Source organism: Urtica dioica, chromosome 1 (genome assembly GCF_054948205.1).
Source record: "Urtica dioica subsp. dioica isolate 48M chromosome 1, U.dioica_male_clone48M_v1_H2, whole genome shotgun sequence".
NCBI lineage: Eukaryota > Viridiplantae > Streptophyta > Magnoliopsida > Rosales > Urticaceae > Urtica > Urtica dioica.
Genome location: NC_142756.1, coordinates 24,294,111 through 24,319,028, shown reverse-complemented (window position 1 = coordinate 24,319,028; position 24,918 = coordinate 24,294,111). Strand labels below are relative to the sequence as shown.

The following is a 24,918-nucleotide window of genomic DNA, read 5'->3' as shown; positions in this document are numbered from 1 at the left end:
CTCATGCTGCATCCTCCGATAACAATTTGGTTGGTGTCCCTGCTGATGAGTATGCCAAATTTTTCGAGTATCAAGAATCACTAAGGACTTCAAAACCCTCTGTCGCTGCCATTGCCAAATCAGGTAATCCGAGTGCGTGTCTTCTTTCCTCATCCTCCAAATGGGTCATTGATTCTGGTGCCACAGATCATATGACAGGTAATTCAAAACTTTTCTCCACTCTTACACCTCATGCTTCCGCCTCCACGGTTACCTTAGCCGATGGATCTCCTTCCAATGTTATTGGTTCCGGCACTATCACACCTACCTCTTCTTTGACGCTATCGCAAGTCTTGCACTTACCCAACCTATCATTTAATCTCTTGTCTGTTAGCCAACTCACAAAAACGTTAAATTGCTCAATCTCATTTTTCCCAAACTCGTGTGTTTTTCAGGATCTCATGACGAAACGGACTATTGGTAAAGGACATGAATCTGGAGGCCTCTACATTCTCGACACACCCAGATCCATTGCTTGTTCCAGCACCATGTCTGCCCTTGAAGAACATTGTCGTTTAGGTCACCCTTCCCTTCCTCTTCTAAAGCTTCTTTGTCCTCAATTTCGCTCAGTTTTGACTTTAGATTGTGAGTCGTGTCAGTTTGCTAAACATCATCGCCTTAGTTCTAGCCCTAGGATCAATAAGCGATCTAGCGCTCCATTTGAATTAGTTCATTCAGATGTTTGGGGTCCATGTCCTGTTACGTCCAAACCAGGTTTTCGATACTTTGTCACTTTCGTGGATGATTTTTCTCGTGTAACTTGGTTATTTTTAATGAAAACGCGTTCTGAATTATTCTCATTATTTTGCTCTTTTTGTGCTGAGATCCGTACTCAATTCAATATCTCTATTCGCACCTTCCGTAGTGATAATGCCAAAGAGTACATGTCTAGTCAATTTCAAAATTACATGACCCAACATGGCATGCCTCATGAAACATCATGTGTTGATACTCCGTCCCAAAATGGAGTTGCTGAACGCAAAAATCGACACCTTCTTGAAACTGCACGAGCTTTGCTATTTCAAACAGGTGTTCCAAAGTGTTTCTGGGCTGATGCCATCTCTACTGCGTGTTTTCTTATCAACCGTATGCCATCATCTGTTCTTCAAGGTGCGATTCCTTACAAAACATTATTCCCTCAAAAGCCTTTGTTTCCCGTTAATCCAAAAATCTTCGGTAGTACATGTTTTGTTCGGGATGTTCGTCCAGGTCTTACAAAGTTAGATCCAAAATCCTTAAAATGTGTGTTTTTGGGATACTCTCGTCTTCAAAAAGGGTATCGGTGTTACTGTCCTAGTCTTCAAAGGTATCTTGTGTCTATCGATGTCACCTTTCTGGAACACTTACCATACTTCACATCTGAGAAATCAACCTTGCCACCTCCCGAGGACGATGATCTTTTATTCTATTCCATTACTTCACGAGACATTCCATCTCCCTCACAGGTACCACCTCCTTTAGCACCCGACTCCACAGACACCATAGCACCTGACTCCACAGACACCATAGCACCTGACTCCACAAACACCATTGAACCTGCTCCTAGCGTTGCACCTCCTCCTCCTCCGATCAAGATCTACACTCGTCGTATCCGTCCGGTACCACACACGCTCATTGATCCTCCAGAGACATGTCCTACACCGAGTCCTTCGTCATCAGATCCACCTCCAATCGAAGATCTTCCCATTGCATTACGCAAAGGTAAACGACAGTGTACTTACCCCAGCTCTTCATCTATCTCATATAATCTTTTGTCATCCTCCTCATATGCCTTTGTTTCATCCCTCGACTCTATCACCATTCCTAAAACTGTTCGTGAGGCATTAGATCATCCAGGTTGGCAGAAAGCAATGACAGAGGAAATGAATGCCTTAGATGACAATGGTACTTGGGAGTTGGTTACTCTTCCTTCAGGGAAACGGGCAATTGGATGTAAATGGGTCTTTACGGTCAAAATGAATCCAGATGGCACGATTGCTCGATTGAAGGCCCGCTTAGTCGCTAAAGGCTTTGCCCAGACATACGGCGTTGACTATTCCGATACTTTCTCTCCTGTTGCCAAGTTGACATCCATCCGACTCTTCATCTCCTTGGCAGCAACTCATGACTGGCATCTTCACCAACTTGACATAAAAAATGCATTTCTACACGGTGACCTACATGAAGAAGTGTATATGGAGCAACCTCCTGGTTTTGTTGCTCAGGGGGAGTGTGGCCATGTCTGTCATCTTCGAAAAGCATTGTATGGGCTGAAACAAAGTCCCCGTGCTTGGTTCGGAAGGTTTAGCCATGCCCTTGAAGAGTTTGGGCTTCGAAAGAGCAAATCTGATCATTCTGTATTTTTCAGGACCACAAGAGATGGTGTCATTCTCCTAGTTGTTTATGTGGACGACATAGTAATTACAGGGAGTGATACTACCAGCATTTTGTCTCTCAAAGCATTCCTCCACACTCAGTTCCAAACAAAAGACTTGGGCACGCTAAAATACTTCTTGGGTGTTGAAGTATCGAGAAGTAAAAAAGGTATATACTTATCGCAAAGGAAGTATGTACTTGATTTGCTTTCCGAAACAGGAAAATTAGGTGCCAGAACATGCATTGCCCCAATGACTCCCAACATGCAGCTTACTAAGGAGGGTGAACCAATGGATGATCCTGAAAGATATAGAAGATTGGTCGGCAAGTTGAACTACCTCACTGTTACTCGTCCAGACATTGCATACTCCGTCAGCATAGTAAGTCAATTCTTGGCATCTCCGACAGTTGATCATTGGGCAGCATTGGAACAGATCTTGTGTTACTTGAAAGGAGCACCAGGACGTGGAATCCTATACTCAAATCATGGTCACAATCGGATTGAATGCTTCACAGATGCAGACTATGGAGGGTTTAAGATAGACAGAAGATCAACTACTGGATATTGCGTATTTTTTGGAGGAAACTTGGTCTCATGGAAGAGCAAGAAGCAACATGTCGTATCAAGATCAAGTGCGGATTCGGAATACAGAGCGATGGCCCAAGGAACATGCGAGATAATGTGGATACAACAGCTATTGACTGAATTAAGCTTCAACGTCACTTTGCCAGCAACATTATGGTGCGACAACCAAGCTGCCATCCATATCGCATCCAACCCAGTTTTCCACGAGAGAACAAAACATATCGAGATCGACTGTCACTTTGTTCGCGAGAAGATTCAACAAGGCTTGATTTCCACCTCATATGTAAAGACAGGCGATCAAATAGGGGACATTTTCACGAAAGCACTTAATGGGGTTCGGGTCGAATATTTTTGTAACAAGCTGGGCATGATTAACATATATGCTCCAGCTTGAGGGGGAGTGTTAGAATGTGAACATAATATTGGGTAGTTATTATAGAATGTGAACATAATATTGGGTAGTTATTAGAATAGAATATTATGTATTTATTGTAATTCATTTCTTTCCTTTATGTTTCTTGTCTAACTTGTATAAATACCCATTACGTGAATGAGAAATACACAACCTTTTCTCTCAAAAACCTCTCTGATTACAATAAGTAAATGACACATCATTAATGCTTAGCCAAGATGTCAATACATCAATTTTGACTAGCCACCTTTTAAATTGGTTTGATCACTCACATCCTTTCGCAGAGCCTCAAGGGAGGATTACTAGGGATTGAGTCTAAGTGTGCAACCAACCACTTAGTCCAAAAGATTGACTTTGAAAAACAATCCCCCAAGGGGAGGCCTTGTCATCATCGTCTCACTCTCGGACGTAGCTCATCGAGCAATGATCAAAGAAAAAACGCCTTGGAGTACTCCCATTTAAGTGGGGGTTGCAAGAGCGGCTCTAGGTCCCACGTTAATTGCTTCTTTCATTAGTGTTGGGGATCGCAGGTTACAAACAACAAGTATAACCCTCCCACTTCGTTTTAGGAGTTGGTTCATCGACTCTTATAAGTTCAGAAACGGTTTTCCTGGTTATAGAGCGATAGAGCGGACAACTAGAAAAGAATCCTAGATATTCATGTTCAGAGCAGTGTTAGTGTATAAAGGCACAAGGTACATACTCGGATCTTTTCCTATTTTCTATTCGGGAAAGTGCATGAGGGAAGTGTGAACTTCAACTCACTCGAACACTTGAAAGTTTGAGATTACACATCTTTTTATTTTTCGGCTTGTCTACAAAGAGACCTCCCACTCAAAATTTCAAGAGCATATAGATTTTGAACATATGTGATATAGATATAGTTTTAAAAACATTTTGAAAACTTATTTGATTTGGATGACAAAATTTTCCAAGTTCGAAAACGAAAAACGATTTTTCAAGATTCAAACTAGTTTTGTAAAAATTCAATTTCAATTAAACTTTCAAAAATCAAAACATTTTAATCTTACACATCATGTTTACAATCTTATGAAAAACATTTTTGCTCAAGAAATTTTTCTCATTAGAGTTCTATAACTCATGGTAGTGGAGCTGAAAATCCGGAATTCTAAAAAACTGGACTTTCGGAACAGCCGCACACCTCGGAGTAAAATCGCCATAACTAGCGCCTCCGATGTCTTTTTGACCTGAAACCGGTGGCATTGGACAGAGGACAGCCAGAGCTTTAATTCGATTGAAAAATCATTAAATTTATATTTCTGAGCAGAGAGTTATGCCACTTTTACTGAGGGTTTTACTCCAGCTCGAAGAAAAAGAAATAATTAAAGCTTGGTCCTTTTTTAGGTGCGAAAAAGAATCGAGTGTAACGGAACGTTTTAGGATGTTGTTAAAGCTTTTATTTGTGTTTTATTAGCAGGGTAATAACATGGTATAAAAGAAATAACAACATGCAAAAAATGATTCAAGTAAATAAAAGAAACTAGTAAGACAAGAAAACTAGTCACAAAATTTACTCGAAATTTCTCAAACCTTTAAAACACGTTTTTCAATATAAAAAATTAAAAACTTTTAGAACTGATTCTAAGGTGTTTTAATAACATCCCAAACTCATAGAAAATCAACATGATTTTTAATTTAAAGGCATGAGCAATAAATTAAAAGAAATCTAAGAAAACAATTCTAACTTGTCACAAAATTAGTAAACTTTCGAAAACGATTTTCAAGCTCATATTTTTAAATACATGTACATGCATATCTTTGACCATAGCTCTGATACCATTTGTTGGAATTGATCTAGGGTTTAAGAAAAAGTTTAACGCTTCGTTAAGCGGCGGAATTTTAAAAATTTTATTTTCAAGTAAAAACAGTTTTTACTAACCTAGACAAAGAGCAAGTACATATAAATAAAACTAATATGAGCTTAATAAATTTACTAACCTCTTTAGAAGCTTGAACGCTGATGAGCTTTCGGAAGGCTGAAAACGCTCGTCTCCCTCGCAGCACGTCTCTCTATCTTTCCTCGGCAACTCGAGCAACCACGAAAGTTTCTATCACTAAATCACTCGAAATAAAAGGAATTAGTGTGTGGGCACTTTTAAACACTACGACTTAAGAACGAGTCTTGAAGTCGCAGAGCTAAACTCTAGGTCAAATGAGGACCTAGGTGCCAAAACAATAAAACGAAATTGACTAGAGAGAGAGAGGAGAGGGGCGGCCACAATGTCTAGAGAGAGAGTCTCTCAATCTCTAACTTGTGTGGAATGAGAAAAATGAGAAGAATGAGGCTCCTATTTATAGGAGAGGTCTTACCTTCAATAAGGTAGTTTCCTTTTCTATAGAATATCACATATTCATGAGCCAATTTCCTCTTTTCCTCTATGACATACTCGGCCAAGGCAAGCCTTCTAGAAGGCTTGGATTTGTTTCCTTTTTTGTTCATTGCCTTGCCTTGTCTCTCTCTTGGGCGCCTACCTCATTTCCTCTTAGGGGAAATTTGTTTCCTCTTTTTCTTTTGGCAAGTATCTTCATACATTTATGCACAAAATATTCTCTCTTTCTCTTGGGTATGTTGGGCGCCTATCTCAATCTAGAAAGGCCTTCTAGAAGTTTTTCCACTTGTTCATGACAACATGAAAAAGGCTCATTAAGAATTTTCAATAAAATTCTTATGAAATGAAATTAATCCACAAGGCCCAATAAGACTAATATTGGCCGAGTGAAACATGTCATTAAATGACCTTGTCAAGAAATTTATTGACATTCATTTCATGCTATGTCTCAAAAGACAAAAATACCCTTTTGACAATTTTCGTTCTTGTTTTGACTTAGCTTCCAGTTTAACTATTCCTAATCGATGTGATTCGTGACAGTGACCTCATGGATCCAAATGAACAAAGCTTGAGCTAAAATACTTGGACTCAAAAGTTCACAAACCTTTTCCAAGTTTAGCTTAATGTCAACTGACTCCACTAAAGAGTTGACACTGAAAATCTCTCGGTTCAAATGAATTTATTTTCTACTCAAGAATTCAACCTAATTGTAATGAGGGTTTCCGCCACTGTCCTTGGGTATGTTATGAGGTTTCAGGGTCAAATTTCGGCATTTTCCCTTATTTTGGGCCGAGATATTCCTTGGCCCATTCCCTCCTCTTTAACGTTTGTATCATTGTTCTTCCTCGGGTTGTCGTTTGGGCCTTGGCGGCAGTGGCGGAGCCAGAACTTGAGTTTAGGGGGGACACAATAAAAAATTAAACAAAATTAAATTTGCAAAATATATAATAAAACCGTTCACTCAATAAAAATATTACAAATTTTCACGAAGAAATATCAATTTATGAAAATAATCTATAATAACTTCATTATCAAAATAATACAGATTTTCTTTCTCAATATTTTTTTTATCCTCCAAAATATCTCTTTTTTCTTTCACATTACTCTTCTTTGACTTTAAACATGTTCTTCTATGGGACCGTTGACTGAATTTTATTTTGAAATGATTCTCCGTGTTTATTTCAGTAGAAAAACAAAATCGATACAAAAACTATTATGGGCATTATTTCATGTTTATAAAATAGTATTTAAAAGAAAATTTGGACCTTCATCAAACACATGGTGTGCATTGATGTATTAGAAAATGCAACCAATAGAAATTTGTAACAAACAATATAATAAAATAATGAGAAATATAATGTACTTACTTAGTTACTTGAGTTGACATGTAAAAATAATTAGAGGAGTGGGATGGTTAAAATTATAAAAAAGAATGAAACGGTGAATATGAGAGGTTTTGGTTGGATAATGAAGAAAGTGATAAATTAAGCATTTTTGGACATTAAAATAATATAAATCGTGAACAAATAAATGAGGTTGGGGCCCACAATCAAATTACTTAAATTATTTCAAAAGTTATTTCAATGAATTGCAGATAGGAGGATTCGAAGCCCAAACATATCTGCGCTCCCGTCAATTAGATCATGCTACAGTTTTTGTCAACTAATATATCACAGTTTCATTGTGAAGTATGGTAACGTATTAATATTATATATATAATTTATTTTTTTAATAATAATTATTGCAACAAATTTATATAATCTTTTTTAATCGTCGAGTCAGTGAGGACGCATGCACTCGGTGGTCCCCATGTGGCTCCGTCCCTGCTTGACGGTTAGGAAAAAAGGGCACAACAATTTTTATTTTCGAAAATTCTTGAGATTCAAAATGAAGACTCTTATAACTTATTTCCCAAGATTCTTTTTCCTCAAACTTCTAACCAAAATATCTTCAATAGTTTAGTATGAGTGATGATACCTTATAACTTTCGAATAAGGTATCTGAGGATTAGCTCTCCAAAAAATATAGAAAAAGAAACTTTTGGAAAAAATATCATATACCCCGATATTTTTTTGTTATTTTTCTTAATCTGTTCTTAATATCAATTCGAAATGTTATTGATGATGTAACGTATAACTAAGAGTAAAAAAAAAAAAGAGGAATTGGCGGCATAAATCATCAAACTCTTTCTCTGAACTCAGTTTGGTACTCAAACTTTTTTTTTACGGGAATAATCACTAAACTGCATTTCTAGTACCGATGTTACTCATTTCAACGATTTTTTTTACTGAAATCCACGTGTCTCAATCTAACACGTACCTTTCGACAGAGTTGAGGCTGTGGGACTCATTGGTGACCCGGAGGAGCCCACCGGCGACGTAACCAAAGTCGCCGGAAGCCGCGGCGGCGAACATGGAGCGGGGGTTGATCATCGACGGCCCTTGGAGCCAACTCATTCGAGGATATCAATATCTGATTCTACCACCCCAGAAGGTAAAGGAAAGATAAAATTTAGAGTCAATGAAACGAGACGAAGGAGGCGATTTCAATCTCACCACATCGTTATCAGATTGGGCAATAGAATTTCCCTTGCTTGCCGCCATTGCTGCTGATAAATCCTCAGCCTATTTGATTATCGGTAAAAAAAAAATGATTTCGTTAATAGCTTTCTTAAATGGGTAGTATAAAGCAGGGGGGAAAAAAAAGAAGCTTGATAAAATAACATAAAATAAAATAAAATATTCTCAAGTACCTTTTGAGCTCGATTAATCATTATTTGCTCAACATTTTCTTCTTGGTACCGTGCAATTTTTTCTTCAATTGCAGGGACATCTATTCCATCTACCAAATTAAACGCTGCAAAATGAAGTTTGTTTATCTTTTTGTTATTCAGAATATAATGATTGTATGCAATGAATTAATGAAACTTAGAACAGTTTGTAATGTCCAGAGAACATTTTCTCCTTGTCGCCGTTCCGGAAGGGCTCTCCGGCGGGGAGCGCCGGAAGTTTCGGTCGAAGGCCCACCACATCTGAGCTCCGGCGGCGAGCATGAACACCGTCAGCTCTCGAACCCCGTCGTCTCGCCGGATTTCGTAGATGTCGCCGGACTTTATGAGGGACCAGAACCGTCTGTTGACGACGGAGAAACGGCCGTACTCCGCCCGAAGCACTCTCGCCACTACCATCGCCTCTAACTCTTCAAGTAGCTCCGGTCGTTCATCTTCTCTTGCTCTCCTTCCACGCACCATATTTCCTGATCTGTTATATTATATCTATCTATAACAGTTAGTGGATTTCCGTCAAAAAAATCGTTAAAATGAGTAACGTCGGTGTTGTCGGTCGTTTTCGGAAAACCCGAGACACCAAAAAGGCACGTCGCTCAATGGGCCGATGGTCAGGCCGGAGGTCCTGAAGAGCGGCAAATCTTCAAGCCCTCGCCCAAACTCCTGACTCCTCGAGTCGAGCTTCGCTCCTCGAGTCGAGCCTTGAGTCAATCTCCTCGAGTCGAGCTTCGCTCCTTGAGTCGAGCCTTGAATGGTTCCTCGAGTCGAGCCTTTAATTGTTCCTCGAGTCGAGCCTCGAGTCATTTTCGAATCGAGCCTCGAGTCATCCTCGAGTCACTCCTCGATTCAAGTCGCTAGTCGCTCTCGCCGGGCCGAGCCTTGCTCCTCGAATCGAGTCACTCTCATCAAGTAGAAAGCTTCATATTTCACGTGAGAAGAATGACATTCGAAGGCCCGCAAGAACCCGGCCAAGACGAGCCGTCCATCACGCACACAGCGCGCTACGCCGGCCGGCCGTGCAGCAGACGGCGCGCCGCGCCATGCAGGCGCGCGCCGCGCGCTTCATGCGCCGCGCGACCTGCGCCGCGCCAGGTGACCCTCGCGCCGCGCCCGGTGACACGCGTGCCGCGCCCCTTGCGCCGCGCGCCGCGCGCCGCGCGTTGTGCGCCGCTCTTTGTGCGCCGCGCGCGCCGTGCGCCTCCACTTGATGGCATGCGCGATCCTAGTCCCACATGGACGAAAAAGGGACCTTCTAAGGCTCCCAAACACCTATAAATACCCTCTCTCATTGAGGGGAAAGCCATCCCAAGATATCCAAAAATATCCAATAATTCTCTTCATCTCTTATCGACACGCTCGATTTCTCTGCTTCTCTGGATGCCACATTTGGCCTGAAGCAGGTTCTCTTCTCTCTCCCTCGTTCTCAAAGGTCCCAAAGCACTCACGGGAACTTCCCGGACGTCGCTCCCTTTGACCGAACGTTCTCCGGTGCTCAAGCACGCCCCTAGGGTTCTCAACTAGAGCTACCCTTGCGCGTCTAACACGCTAGACGCGTACGCGATCTCCGAAGTTCTGAGACGCTGCCGAGGACTTCTCGCGCCCCGTTTCCTTCGTCGAGCACGCCTCTTCACCAAGGCTCCACGCCTCATACTGCGTCACACACGCTTGAACTACGTTCTGACCTGATCCCACGCACGGGTACGTAGGCAGCCGACAACCAAGGCACGGTCACCCATCCTCCTCACCCCCTACCTCTCCCGAGAGGCGGGTTGATCGAAGAGAACCCTAGCTCGAGACTATCAAGTTCACACTCTTGGCCCGGGTGCGATCACTTGGTCCGGCCTTGGATCGAACCGCCCGAGGTTTTAAATAGTTGTTCATTTTCGTGCGACAACATTTTGGCGCTAGAAGGAGGGGACTTCCCGACCTATTCACCCCGAAATCCCTTCTATTCATCTTCTTCTTTTCTTCTGCGAACTCAACCTTCTCGAACTTGAGAAACGATGAGTAGCCAACCACCCGTACGTTCGGAGGGCGCAAACAACCCCGAAAACGTCGCTAAGACCAAGAAATACTTCTTGCGCTCCCGAGCGCATGGTGACGAAGAGTCGCTCCACGAAGAGAGCTCGACCCGCTCACCATCTCCATCTCCTGATAGCAGGGACAACCGCATCACGGAGTTGGAGGAGAGTATCCGCCGACTGAAGGCGAGGAACGCAAGGTATCACCGCCAACTGGCTGCGAAGCAACCTATGCGTGACAAGACGATCCCCAACGGGGATCCTGAGAACCTCAACGAGGAAAACCGCGACCCTGATTATGAGGATACTGGTGACTCGGAGGATGTCGAGACTTCTCTCACGAAGGACGGGGGACTCCCCGCCGTGTTTGAAGCCGGTCCGTCGAATCCCTTACCCCGAACAGGCGATGCGCCGGTAGCTTCTCAAGAGGGGAATTCCCGACGTTCGGCCCTCGACCGACTAGGTCCGAGGGAGAATGTTACGGAAAGTCAGGGCGCGCGGAGAGCGCACCGCCGCAAGCAGAGCCGGCGCCTCCGTACGGCCAGCCCTGATCTTAGGGACCACCTCACTGCTCAACGCATTGGGCGTGGCAATGATCTGAGAGAGCGACTAAGCTCTAGACCCAACATCCCGCTGGCAGCCCCAACTAACGGGAACCGCCGCGCAGGACAGGGGTCTAACGAGAGGCTGCAGGTGACTCCTCCCGATCAAGGGGTTACTCCAACGACCGGTCTCGATGTGGTCACTATGATCCACAACCTTCAAAATGAGGTACGAGATCTCCGAGAATACGGAATAGGTGGAAGTGCCTACGGAGTCGTTGAGGAGAACTCATCGCCTTTCACTACTCAGATATTGGCTGAGGTTTGTACGGGGAATTTCAAGCTCCCGAACCTCGCTCCCTATGATGGTAAAGCAGATCCTGCTTACCACATCCAGCACTATGAAACCTGGATGACGATGCAGGGTGTTTCTCCTGGTGCCATGTGCCAAGCCTTTAGTTTGACCCTCGCCGGACCCGGCTTTGAGTGGTTCAAAAACTTAAGACCAGGAAGCATCCACTCGTTCAAAGACCTGAAGGACATGTTCCTGGCACGGTTCGCTACGTCTATGGTCCAAAAGAAGACCAAGATGTACCTGTGGTCAATCAGGCAAGAGAGTGGCGAGTCTCTTAGACGATACCTCGCCCGATTCACAGAAGAGTCAAACAAGGTCGACCGCTTTGACGACAGTGACGCGATCGCCGCTATCATAGAAGGCTTGCGCACGAGTGACTTCCTCAAGTCTGTCGTCGGCCGTGTCCCTTCCACCATGGCCGAGTTAATGACTCGAGCTAAGACCTTCATGGGAGTCGAAGATTACCTCGACGGACGCAAGAGCACTACTCAAAGCTCTCGCCGTCGAGAAGAACCTATCCGCGAGCAGAACGAACCTCGTAAGAGGCGAAACAAGGGGAACCAGGTTTCTAGCAACCAACCCTCCGTACCTCAGAAACCGCGACTTGCGGAAAATTTCAAAGGGTACTCGTCGTTCACGCCGCTGAACACGGCGCCGGAAAGGATCTTGGCTCTGGCACGTGACAAGTTCACGCCCCCGGCTCCAATGAAGAAGGACCCCGCAACTCGCGATCGGTCCCGGTATTGTGAGTTCCATCGGGAATATGGTCATTTGACCTCGGAATGCTACAACCTCAAAAGGCAAATCGAGGCTCTGATCCAACGGGGCGAGCTGAAGGAGTTCGTGTTGCGCATGATTGGCGCTGCGGGCCCCACCGCGAACAGACAGCAGTCTGGTCAAGGAGGAGGAGCGGCCGCCTCTGCCAACCAAACCCCGGCTACTGCCAACGCCAACCCACAACTGCACGTGGTAACCACCATACTGGGAGGTCCACAAGATGGGGATTCAGCCCGTCAACGGAAGAAATTCCTTAGGGCCGTGTCTCAGGAAGACGCTGCTATGCACGTCAACTTCACATATGAAGAACCTCCGTCCGTGCCTCACGAGACGATGTATTTCACCAATGAAGAGGCCAAGCGAGTTGTGCATCCGCACAATGACGCGATCGTGCTCAAAGCCCAAGTGGCCAATAACTTGGTGAAAAGGGTTCTCATCGATAACGGCAGCGCTGCCGACATAATCTTCAAGTCCACCCTAGAGCGCATGAAGCTCGGGGGGCTGCGCCCGACTCCGACCCAAACGCCATTGTTTGGGTTCACTGGGGAAAAGGTTATGACCGAGGGCATCATCGACCTGCCGGTCACCTTTGGGACCCCTGGAGGAATCGAAGCCGTTCACATGGTCCCATTCCTAGTGGTCGATCAAGAGTCGCCCTACAACTTAATCATCGGGCGACCCACGTTGAACCGGCTAAGGGCAATCACTTCCACGTATCACCTACTGGTGAAGTTCCCCACCGAAGGGGGAATTGGCATCATGGCTGGAGACCAATCCCAAGCCAGAATATGCTACGTGCAAGGAGTTGATGGCAAGTCCGCGGGAAAAGCGGTCAACACAATCTTCCAACTGGAAGACGATTACCCATGCAACCTAAGGGATGCAAGGAAGTTCGGAGAACTTGACCCCCGTGATGAAATCGAAAGACTCAAAGTGGAAACCTCCGATGATCTTGTGCCAATCGTCCTGGACGAGTCGAAGCCTGATCAAGTTGTAAAAATCGGCACCCGACTTCCACTCGCCATCAAAACTCAGCTTACCGCCTTCCTTAGGGAGTTCAATGATGTTTTTGCATGGACTCATGCGGACATGCCCGGAATCGATCCCGAGGTAATAGTGCACCGACTGAACGATGACCCAAAGGTCGCCGAAAAAGTGCAGGCTAGACGAACGTTCAACCCAGAACGATACCTGGCCATAAATGAAGAGGTCGAGAAACTCCTCACCGCAAACTTCATTCGAGAGGCTAAGTACCCCAAGTGGGTCGCCAACGTGGTAATGGTAAAAAAGCCCAACGGGAAGTGGCGAATTTGTATAGACTACAAAGATCTTAACAAAGCCTGCCCTAAGGATTGCTTTCCACTCCCGCGCATCGAACAACTGGTGGACGCCACGGCCGGCCATGAACTCCTAAGCTTCATGGACGCCTATTCAGGCTACAACCAAATTCGAATGCACGAGCCCGATCAAATTAAGACAACCTTTGTCACTGATCGAGGTCTCTACTGTTACAAGGTCATGCCTTTCGGCCTTAAGAACGCGGGAGCAACATACCAACGCTTGGTAAATCGGATCTTCGCCGATCAAATCGGCAAGACGATGGAAGTGTACGTGGACGACATGCTCGTTAAAAGCCTACTGGCAACTAATCACGTACGCGACCTTAGGGAGATGTTCACAATCCTCCGCCGATATAAAATGAAGCTCAACCCCAACAAATGCGTATTCGGGGTTGAATCCGGAAAGTTCCTCGGTTATATCGTCAGCCGACGAGGCATAGAAGCGAACCCGGAAAAAATCAAGGCACTCCTTGAAATGAAGTCGCCAAGACGAGTCAAAGAAGTGCAAAGCCTGACCGGTCGGATTGCCGCTCTGACACGCTTCGTGTCTAAAGCCACCGACAAGTGTCAACCGTTCTTCAAAGCTCTTAAGAAGACGGACGGCTTTGAGTGGACGGACGAGTGCGAAAGTGCCTTCCAAGAAATGAAGGCTTACTTTGGGTCCCCACCATTCCTCTCTAAACCGAAAGAGGGCGAGACGCTGTACGTGTATCTCGCCGTCTCTGAAAGAGCTGTAAGCGCCGTCCTTGTCCGCGAGGAGAACAAGGTCCAATGGCCAATCTACTACGTAAGCAAGGCCTTACTCGACGCGGAAACACGCTATACCGAGATTGATAAACTTTCTCTGGCTCTCGTAACGGCAGCTAAGAAGCTACGACCGTACTTCCAAGCTCACCCAATTGCGGTGCGAACTGAGCATCCAATCGGTAAAGCTCTTCAAAAGGGAACGTCGACTCGCATGGCGATCTGGTCCCAAGAATTGAGCGAGTACGGGATTGAGTTCCACCCAAGAACGGCTATAAAGGGGCAGGCCTTAGCCGACTTCGTGGCAGAATTCTCCTACGCTCCCGATATGGGAAGAGCGGAAACTGACTTAAACGATAACGAGCTAACTCGGAAAAGGAAGGTAGACCCAACGGGTCCCATCTGGGAGTTATACGTAGACGGAGCATCTAATGCTTGGGGGGCTGGCGCCGGAATAATCCTAATTAACCCCGATGGGGAAAAGCTGCGATATGCCCTCCACTACGGCTTCCAAGCCTCCAACAATGAAGCTGAATACGAAGCGCTCATTGTAGGGATAGAGCTAGCACAGAAGCTCGGCTCCCATAACCTGCGAATACACTGCGACTCGCAGTTGATCGTAAACCAGGTTAAGGGAGATTACATCGCCAAGGAGCCCAACATGGTCGCATACCTGGCTAAGACGAACTCCAAACTCGAGGCCTTCTCTTGGTTCGAGATTCACCAAATCCCGAGAGAACAAAATTCGGAGGCTGATGCGCTTGCTCGCCTCGGATCTGGCATCGACGAAGACGGATTGGGGACTGTGCCCATTGAATCTCTCCCACGACCATCCATCTCCCGAGACGAAGTCGGGACCATAGAAGTGGCATCTCAGCCTACTTGGATGGACTCAATTGTCGAGTTTTTGCGAAGAGGGGAACTCCCCGAAGACCGCAAGGAAGCCGATAAACTGAGGGCCTTAGCATCCAAATACACGCTCCGAGAGGGCACGCTCTATAAGCGCGGTTACTCGACACCGCTGCTCCGATGCCTCGATAGCGTTGAGTCGACCAAGGTCCTCCGCGAAATCCATGAGGGCATCTGCGGAAACCACGCCGCTGGAACTTCCCTTGCGCTCAAAGCGCTTAAGCAAGGCTATTTCTGGCCTTCCATGAAGCGAGATGCTTGCGAATGGGCAAGGCGTTGCGATAAATGCCAGCGCTTCACGGAAATTCCGCGACAGCCCCCGACCCCGTTAAGCAGCATCGTTGTCCCACGTCCCTTTGCTAAGTGGGGCGTGGACATCATTGGCAAGCTCCCTAGAGCGCCGAGGCAATACGAGTACGCCATTATCGCCATCGACTACTTCACTAAGTGGGTAGAGGCCGAGCCGCTTGCCAGAATAACTGAAGCAAACACGACAAACTTCATCTGGAAGAACATCATATGCAGGCACGATATCCCCGCCTCGATTGTGACCAACAACGGGGCACAATTTGACAACGCGCGAGTAAGAGATATCTGCGATCAACTGAAGATCAGCAAGACCTTCTCCTCGCCGCGACATCCTCAGGCCAACGGCCAAGTCGAGGCAGTCAACAAGACTATCAAGAGCAACCTGAAAAAGAAGCTCGAAGGCAAGAAAGGCGCCTGGGCCGAGGAATTACCATTCTTCCTATGGGCGTATAGGACAACCGCGCGAAACGCCACCGGCGAGACGCCATTCTCCCTTGCATATGGGGTCGAGGCTGTGGTTCCAATTGAAACCGAGATACCCACGTTCCGAGTCGACACGTTCGACGAAGCGGAAAACAACGAGGCCATGCGCCTTGAGTTGGACCTGATCGACGAAAAGAGGGCGGAAGCATTCCGACGCCTCGCCGCACAGAAGCGCAAGGTCGAAAGATACTACAACTCCAAAATCAAAAGGCAAACCTTTGCCGTCGGAAGCCTCGTCCTCAGACGGGTATTCCAAAACACACAAGTCCAAGGCGCCGGCGTCCTAGGCCCAAACTGGGAAGGCCCTTACAGAGTCCGCAAAGTCATTCACGACGGGACATATTACATCGAGCACACGGACGGGACTCCGATTCGCCACCCGTGGAACGCGGAGCACTTGAGGCAGTACTATCAGTAGCTAGCGTCCCCCACTTTTTTATCGCTTTTATTTCCATTTTCAATAAGGCCTACGAGCCAATGTTTTAGGATTTAAATTTTCTCGCAAGTTTTTTTCGCAAAAGTAATAAAACTCAAGTTTTCCATTTCAATTTCGTTTTATGCAAGTTTTCTGGTTATCAACAATTAACTTATAACCCAAAAAACTTGGGGGGGCTAGCTATGGTAAGGAAACTCTCAAAAGAACACGCTCCACCAAAAAAAAAAAAAAAAATCGTAAGACGCCTACATGGCGCAACCTAAGACGCCTACATGGCGCACGTAAGTCGCGTAAAGGCGCAACCCATAAGACGCCTACATGGCGCAACCTAAGACGCCTACATGGCGCACGTAAGTCGCGTAAAGGCGCAGCCCGTAAGACGCCTACATGGCGCAACCTAAGACGCCTACATGGCGCACGTAAGTCGCGTAAAGGCGCAGCCCGTAAGACGCCTACATGGCGCAACCTAAGACGCCTACATGGCGCACGTAAGTCGCGTAAAGGCGCAGCCCGTAAGACGCCTACATGGCGCAACCTAAGACGCCTACATGGCGCACGTAAGTCGCGTAAAGGCGCAGCCCGTAAGACGCCTACATGGCGCAACCTAAGACGCCTACATGGCGCACGTAAGTCGCGTAAAGGCGCAGCCCGTAAGACGCCTACATGGCGCAACCTAAGACGCCTACATGGCGCACGTAAGTCGCGTAAAGGCGCAGCCCGTAAGACGCCTACATGGCGCAACCTAAGACGCCTACATGGCGCACGTAAGTCGCGTAAAGGCGCAACCCGTAAGACGCCTACATGGCGCAACCTAAGACGCCTACATGGCGCACGTAAGTCGCGTAAAGGCGCAGCCCGTAAGACGCCAACATGGCGCAACCTAAGACGCCTACATGGCGCACGTAAGTCGCGTAAAGGCGCAGCCCGTAAGACGCCTACATGGCGCAACCTAAGACGCCTACATGGCGCACGTAAGTCGCGTAAAGGCGCAGCCCGTAAGACGCCTACATGGCGCAACCTAAGACACCTACATGGCGCACGTAAGTCGCGTAAAGGCGCAGCCCGTAAGACGCCTACATGGCGCAACCTAAGACGCCTACATGGCGCACGTAAGTCGCGTAAAGGCGCAGCCCGTAAGACGCCTACATGGCGCAACCTAAGACGCCTACATGGCGCACGTAAGTCGCGTAAAGGCGCAGCCCGTAAGACGCCTACATGGCGCAACCTAAGACGCCTACATGGCGCACGTAAGTCGCTTACATGGCGCAACCCAAGATGCCTACATGGCGCGATTTGAGACGCCCACGTGGCACAATCCGGCGCACGTAACACACCTACGTAGCATGGCTGACTCGCAGTTGAAAATACTTAAGAACGCAAACCATCCAAGTGACTGGCGTGTTTGAAAAAGTATCCTGCTGAGATAAAAGGATGGACAAAATCATTGACACAAACAAGTGACCATCCATGCATGCCGTAGAAGATAAATGTGCGAAAACATTCATAAAAATAAATGAATAACTCCTCATAAAAGAAAGGGGCAATTGCCTCAAAACCGAGAAAGCATGCGCTAAGACAAGTGCGCTAAAGGGAAATATCCTAGTAAGCAAGCGCTAAGACAAGTGCGCTGAACGGAAAAACCTAAAAAGCACGCGCTAAAACATTTGCGCAGGAAAAATAAAGAAAGAAAACGGTCACTCGGCAGGATCGTCGCCCACAGGGTCGGCCCCGTCGAGTGGTGGGAAAAGCGATTCGAAGAAGTCGAAGGTGACCCCCCGAGAAACATTCTCGGCAGCTGTGGCGTCCCGACACTCCACCGCCGCTGCATGCCTTGCCTCCTCGACTCCGACATCAAAGTCGTCCTGAAGGTCGGACGCAAGCTGCTCCGCCGCGGCTTTCTCCTCGGTGACCCGAACCACCTCCTCCGCCAAGGAATCGCGCTTACGCTCCGCACGAACACGGGCAACCTCACTTGATGTAAGCTAGCCCTGAAGAATGCCAACTTCTTCCGTGCGCGATTCCAACTGACGTCGAAGGTCCCGCGCTTCGCTCCGGAAGACCTCGGTCGATCGAGTCGCCACTTCAAGGGCTTGACGTTCCGTCGTTAAATCCTCAGCCATCTTCGCAACCGCTGCCTGAGCACGGTCGCACTTGCCGCGGGTAACTCCCAATTCCACGCGAGCCTCCTGAAGCTGCTCGCGGAGACTCGCAAACTCCGCCTTTGAGTGAGAACCTCGCTCGGCGTGAGCCAGCTGAGACTTCGCTTGAGCAAGCTCCTCCTGGGCGCGACTCATCCGCCTGATGAGGTCGTGAAGGATCTTCTCGCCCCGGGTCGCTCGAGCAAGCACCTGAGAAGGCAAAAAGACAGTTTAGCAAAAGACAGATTCATCGCAAACGAGGCAAGGGAAACTCACTCTCTGTGCTTCGGAAACGCCGTGACGAAAGAACTCCACGTCACTGCTGGCCACAACGCTCTTCCACATCTTCATCGAAGATTGAGCAAGGCCCAGGGAACACTCCCCCCTAACCTCCGCGGCCTTCACGTCGACCATCGAATTCACGCGCTTAGAGTCCGAAGACGTGTCTGGCAAAGCCGAGGAGGAAGGTCGCTTCAAAGAAGCGCGAGGACCGCTCTCCGCCTGATGATCGGTATTGAGTTTCTCCCGTCCATCCAGCGCAGCTATCCGACGACGAACAGCCGCCAACGACTTCGGGTCTCGAGAAGCCTTCGCTAGACGAGCCCGAGCCCTCGCCCTAGCCTAGGAGACTGCAAAAGCGACAAAGTCAAAACCCTAAGCTAAAAACAAAAGCAAGAAGTACGAAACGTCAACATACCTTGAGGATCGCCGCTCGAGAGAGATGATGTGGCGCTCGGGGCACCCTCGGTCCGCTGAGGAAACGGCGGGAACCACCCAGTGGAAGCCATCAGCTCAAGAGAACGAAATCATTCAACGGCTTTCCGAGCCTCCGACATTCCCCGGATCTCCTTCACAAAGTCGAGATCGTCGGCCCCCTCGTTAGCGGGAAACTCGGACAAGGGGCCGAACCGGAGCGGCGCGTCACCAAAAGCCTCCGCCGAGACCCACACCCACGGTCGCCGATTGTACTTCTCTGAATCGATGATCAGCTTAGTATTCCGTCGATCGCGGGCCACAAAGAAACTGGGTTGCCCGGGCGCAGGGAAGACCGCGATGAGATTGCGAAAATCACTCACGGTCATCACCCGCTCGGTCTGGCAATGCCATTCCATATGGCACATCGCCACTATGCGGTAGAATGCCGGGCTCATCTGACATGCGTGCACCCCCAGACGGGCGAGAAGCTGCTGAACGATGGGTTGAAACGGCAGCCGCAGCCCGCAGTTAAGACTCGCAACTGAAACTGCGGCGAAACCACGACGAGGCCGGAAAGGACGGTCGTCCTTTAAAGGACGGAGAAGCGCCACGGACGACGGAATGGCGAAAGCCTCCCGGAGACCGACGAATGTCCGGTAGGTAAGCGTGCTCGAAGCATCGACCCCCGAACAATCGAAGTCCTCGGGAGCAGCAAGGCCCTCCTCGGGATACCACTCCGTCCTAGCAAGCGACCTCGCCGATACCAACGCCTCCGCGTCAGGGGTCTCGGGCTGAGAATCCCCTGGCTCCACGGAAGGGTCCCTGCCCTCCGACACGACCGCGGCAGCTGCCGACGGTACCTCGGGACACTCCGATGCGAGGCCTTCGGCCCCCGGACATGTCTCTGACTCACCTCCGGGATCTTCAGACTCGGGACCAAAGTCGTCCACGCAGTCTATCTCGTCGAGAACCGACTCTAGCGGAGTCACCGCATCCGCGTCCGTAACATCTCCCGGCACGCCTTGAAAGCCCAAGTCGGACCGCGGCACGTCGAGGCAAACTTTGTCACGAACCCCCCCGCCAACTAAGTTGATCACGAGGCGAGGGGCAGGCTCCCCGGACGCGGGACGATCAAACTCCCCACCTGTACCGCGCCCAGTTGGCGCGCACTCTTCGAGAGGCTGAGCAGCGGGCACGGTCGCACCCAGCTCGCCTTCCTCCAACCACTGCTCTACTCCGCTTGGATTTTCTTCCACGTGCAGAGGAACTTCCCTTAATCCCGCGAAGAGATCGTCCTCTGCGTGTTCAGAACCCTGAAACAAGAGAGAGAAATCAATCTCGAGACTCTCAGCTGAGAAAAGGGGAGGGACACCCATAATGCAAGCGTAAAAAAAGAAAACAAGCGTAAGAAGAGAGAAAAAATAAAGTGAGGAATAAAGGGAAGGGGGGAGGTCTATTTATAGACTTCTAGGGGGGTAGGAGTCGAAATCCTACTCCCACAAGGAGCAAAATCGGAGTAGAAACTCCAAAAAGTCGGAGTTCTCCCGCGCGAAGCGAACCAGCCCCGCGCACGGGGCGCGCCGCGCGCCAAGCCCGCGCGCCGCGCGGGTCATACAGCACAGACCGCGCGCCGCGCCGTCCAGGGCGCGCGCCGCGCGGCCATCCCCTAAAAAAAAAAAAATAAAAATAAAAAAAAATAAAGAAAAAAGAGAAGAGGAAAAAACTTTCCTCGGGGCCACAAGGCACGGGAAACATTTTCCTCAAACACCCAACTAGAAGAATAAAAAGTTCATCGCTGGGACGCCTCCCGAACGACGAACTTGGGGGGCTAATGTTGTCGGTCGTTTTCGGAAAACCCGAGACGCCAAAAAGGCACGTCGCTCAATGGGCCGATGGTCAGGCCGGAGGTCCTGAAGAGCGGCAAATCTTCAAGCCCTCGCCCAAACTCCTGACTCCTCGAGTCGAGCTTCGCTCCTCGAGTCGAGCCTTGAGTCAATCTCCTCGAGTCGAGCTTCGCTCCTTGAGTCGAGCCTTGAATGGTTCCTCGAGTCGAGCCTTTAATTGTTCCTCGAGTCGAGCCTCGAGTCATTTTCGAATCGAGCCTCGAGTCATCCTCGAGTCACTCCTCGATTCAAGTCGCTAGTCGCTCTCGCCGGGCCGAGCCTTGCTCCTCGAATCGAGTCACTCTCATCAAGTAGAAAGCTTCATATTTCACGTGAGAAGAATGACATTCGAAGGCCCGCAAGAACCCGGCCAAGACGAGCCGTCCATCACGCACACAGCGCGCTACGCCGGCCGGCCGTGCAGCAGACGGCGCGCCGCGCCATGCAGGCGCGCGCCGCGCGCTTCATGCGCCGCGCGACCTGCGCCGCGCCAGGTGACCCTCGCGCCGCGCCCGGTGACACGCGCGCCGCGCCCCTTGCGCCGCGCGCCGCGCGCCGCGCGTTGTGCGCCGCTCTTTGTGCGTCGCGCGCGCCGTGCGCCTCCACTTGATGGCATGCGCGATCCTAGTCCCACATGGACGAAAAAGGGACCTTCTAAGGCTCCCAAACACCTATAAATACCCTCTCTCATTGAGGGGAAAGCCATCCCAAGATATCCAAAAATATCCAATAATTCTCTTCATCTCTTATCGACACGCTCGATTTCTCTGCTTCTCTGGATGCCACATTTGGCCTGAAGCAGGTTCTCTTCTCTCTCCCTCGTTCTCAAAGGTCCCGAAGCACTCACGGGAACTTCCCGGACGTCGCTCCGTTTTACCGAACGTTCTCCGGTGCTCAAGCACGCCCCTAGGGTTCTCAACTAGAGCTACCCTTGCGCGTCTAACACGCTAGACGCGTACGCGATCTCCGAAGTTCTGAGACGCTGCCGAGGACTTCTCGCGCCCCGTTTCCTTCGTCGAGCACGCCTCTTCACCAAGGCTCCACGCCTCATACTGCGTCACACACGCTTGAACTACGTTCTGACCTGATCCCACGCGCGGGTACGTAGGCAGCCGACAACCAAGGCACGGTCACCCATCCTCCTCACCCCCTACCTCTCCCGAGAGGCGGGTTGATCGAAGAGAACCCTAGCTCGAGACTATCAAGTTCACACTCTTGGCCCGGGTGCGATCACTTGGTCCGGCCTTGGATCGAACCGCCCGAGGTTTTAAATAGTTGTTCATTTTCGTGCGACAACAGTCGGTACTAAAAATGCAGTTTAGTGATTATTCCCGTAAAAAAAAAGTTTGAGTACCAAACTGAGTCTAGAGAAAGAGTTTGATGATTTATGCCGCCAATTCCTCAAAAAAAAAATGACAATGAATTCTCTTCCATCTTTTTTTATTATTATTATTTTTTAGTATAAATTCTCGTTCTTTTTTTTTTTTTTTTTTGGCAAGTCACGTTGACCAAATGTACCTGGATTTGGCAAAAGTCCATATTGTCCTTACCTGCAAGGCCATCAGTCTCATCTTGGCTCGCTCGGCGCCAAATATCTCAATCTTCACTCTTCTCCAATGGCAACCTGTAAAACCCTAGTCCGTACATCACTGCATTTCACCGCATCCTCTCTCCGAGCCACAACCACGAAAACGACCATCTCTCGCACTCTGTGCCACTCTCCACGCCTTCCTTCTCTTCAAGGTTCTTTCTTTTCCCTATTATATGTTCGTATGTTTGAGTGACTGATTCAATTTTAAGATATTAGGTCTAAAACTGAATAACAAAGCCCATTTAAGACACTTCGCTTCCACCAACGAATCGGCGTTAATCCCGGAGGAACCCTCCTATTCGCCGGACGACGAAATCGAAGAAAACGACGACAGCGTCGAGAGTTTGCTCACGCACCGAAGAGACAGCGTCGCGAAGATGATGAAGATGGAGCGTCGTCTGATTCAGCCGGCCTCTGGTCGGTGGTTTCCGTACCTGGACCGGCTCCGGTGCGGCGTCGGCGCGGAGAAGCACCACCTGAGCTCCGGCGAGGTCATGGAGGCCATGGAGCCGTACATAATGAAGCCAAGGATGGACCGGTTCAGGAGCGTTGTGTGTGGCCGGAGCTACTCGGTGTGTCTGGTTATTGAAGGCCTCAGCGATTTCGGGAACGTTTCTGCGGCGTTTCGCTCTGCCGACGCCCTTGGGTTTCAGTCCGTCCACGTCGTTTCTTGCGATAGCTCCAAAAGGTGCAACAGTGACTGAGGTGAACCGAAATGAAATAAATGAAGAAGAAAGTTTGGGTCTTTGCGGAGTTAAAGAGTGTTTGTTTAATTGATTGTATGGTTCTTGTTTGTTTTGCAGGTATAGAGAGAATCGTCATGTGAGCATGGGAGCCGAGAAATGGTTGGATATTGAGCTCTGGGACTCCATCGAAGACTGCTTCGGAGCTCTCAAGTCTCGCGGCTATCGAATCGCCACCACTCATGTGGGAAATGATGCGGTAACGAGAAATTTTGATTGCTGGTTCAATAAGGCTCTTAGCTTGTTGGCCATGTTTAAAGTTTAACTTCCAAAATTTGAAAGTTTAGGTGTCTGTTTATGATATGGATTGGTCGTGCCCAACTGCGATAGTCGTCGGTAATGAAAGCAGGTTGGTTGCTTTTCTTTATCCCCATTGAATTATGCAGAAGCGAAAAGTGATGTATTCTGTAGCTTGCATATTATTAAATCTGACTCCAATTTTTATTTATTGAGGATGTGTATGGCATTTGAATGCAGAGGGGTTAGCGAGGAGGCGCTTGGGCTGTCAGATTTGCGGTGCATTATACCGATGAACGGCATGGTTGACTCCTTAAATGTCTCAGTTGCAGCGGGGATTGCGATGCACCATGCCGTCTCTGACAGAACTACTCGTCTGGTACGGACTCTAATATTTAATTTTTTTCTTTATCTATTTGTTTATATTTTTTGCTCCGAAGAACACATGACTATGGTCTGTGTTGACTGCATTAGCTTGGCTGAAAAGAAAAATCTATATATATACAAGCACTGGCTCGGAGTCTGTAAGGCTTCACGAGGTTTCACTGTTTGTGTTCTTAGAGAGCCCTGTTGTTAGCAATTCTATATAGATGAAAAGAGTTCTCTACGATTTTGAAAGATCAGCTAACGATGCTTTCTCTTTGAGCTAACCTGTCGAGTTTGGTTGTGATGATTCTTAATGTTATACACAAATGACAGGGTAGTCACGGTGACCTGAGTCCGGAAGAGAGACGAATCCTATTGGCAGAGTTTTGTCTTCGTCACAACAGGAATTCGATTAGAATCGCTACTGGGTATGCCAAGCGGAAAGCAGCAGCACTGCTCTCTCCTAAGCTATGAAGAAAGTGATTGCATGCAGATGCCTGTCTGGCCTAGTCTGGACTCTGGAAGCAAAGGGAAATCATTCATTTGGTGTCATTTTTTTTGCCTTGTGATTGCACAAGCAAAATAATTTTGTTTTTAATTTATAACGGATGTGATTCGCTGCATTAAATCTAGTTTTCTTCGAATACACAATGTTGTCCGAGTCTCTTGATTCACCAGGGAAAAGAACACTGAAATTTTCAGTTGTAACTTACTTGAAAGCTCAATCTTTCTCTGTCTTCATGGGCGTAGCTTCTTCTTGCAAATTATACATTCTCTGTCACTTTTATTTGTATGGCCACTTGTGTAGTTCGTATTCATG

At 48.2% G+C, this 24,918-nt stretch overlaps 2 protein-coding genes across 2 annotated transcripts; one reads left to right on the top strand and one right to left on the bottom strand.

Moving 5' to 3' along the window:
* Window positions 1-8,046: 8,046 nt before the first annotated feature.
* Window positions 8,047-8,993, bottom strand: LOC149407826 (F-box/kelch-repeat protein At3g27150-like). Its single transcript, XM_089622191.1, has 4 exons — window positions 8,699-8,993; window positions 8,496-8,599; window positions 8,271-8,367; window positions 8,047-8,183 (listed from the first exon to the last, which is right to left on the bottom strand). Exons 1-4 carry the CDS (start codon window positions 8,991-8,993, stop codon window positions 8,047-8,049), a joined length of 633 nt encoding a protein of 210 aa, XP_089478317.1.
* A 13,727-nt stretch (window positions 8,994-22,720) lies between these two features.
* Window positions 22,721-24,847, top strand: LOC149407825 (tRNA/rRNA methyltransferase (SpoU) family protein). The gene is made up of 6 exons (XM_089627606.1): window positions 22,721-22,904; window positions 22,969-23,440; window positions 23,556-23,694; window positions 23,783-23,844; window positions 23,973-24,111; window positions 24,432-24,847. Exons 1-6 carry the CDS (start codon window positions 22,778-22,780, stop codon window positions 24,570-24,572), a joined length of 1,080 nt encoding a protein of 359 aa, XP_089483732.1. The 5' UTR covers window positions 22,721-22,777; the 3' UTR covers window positions 24,573-24,847.
* Window positions 24,848-24,918: the final 71 nt, after the last annotated feature.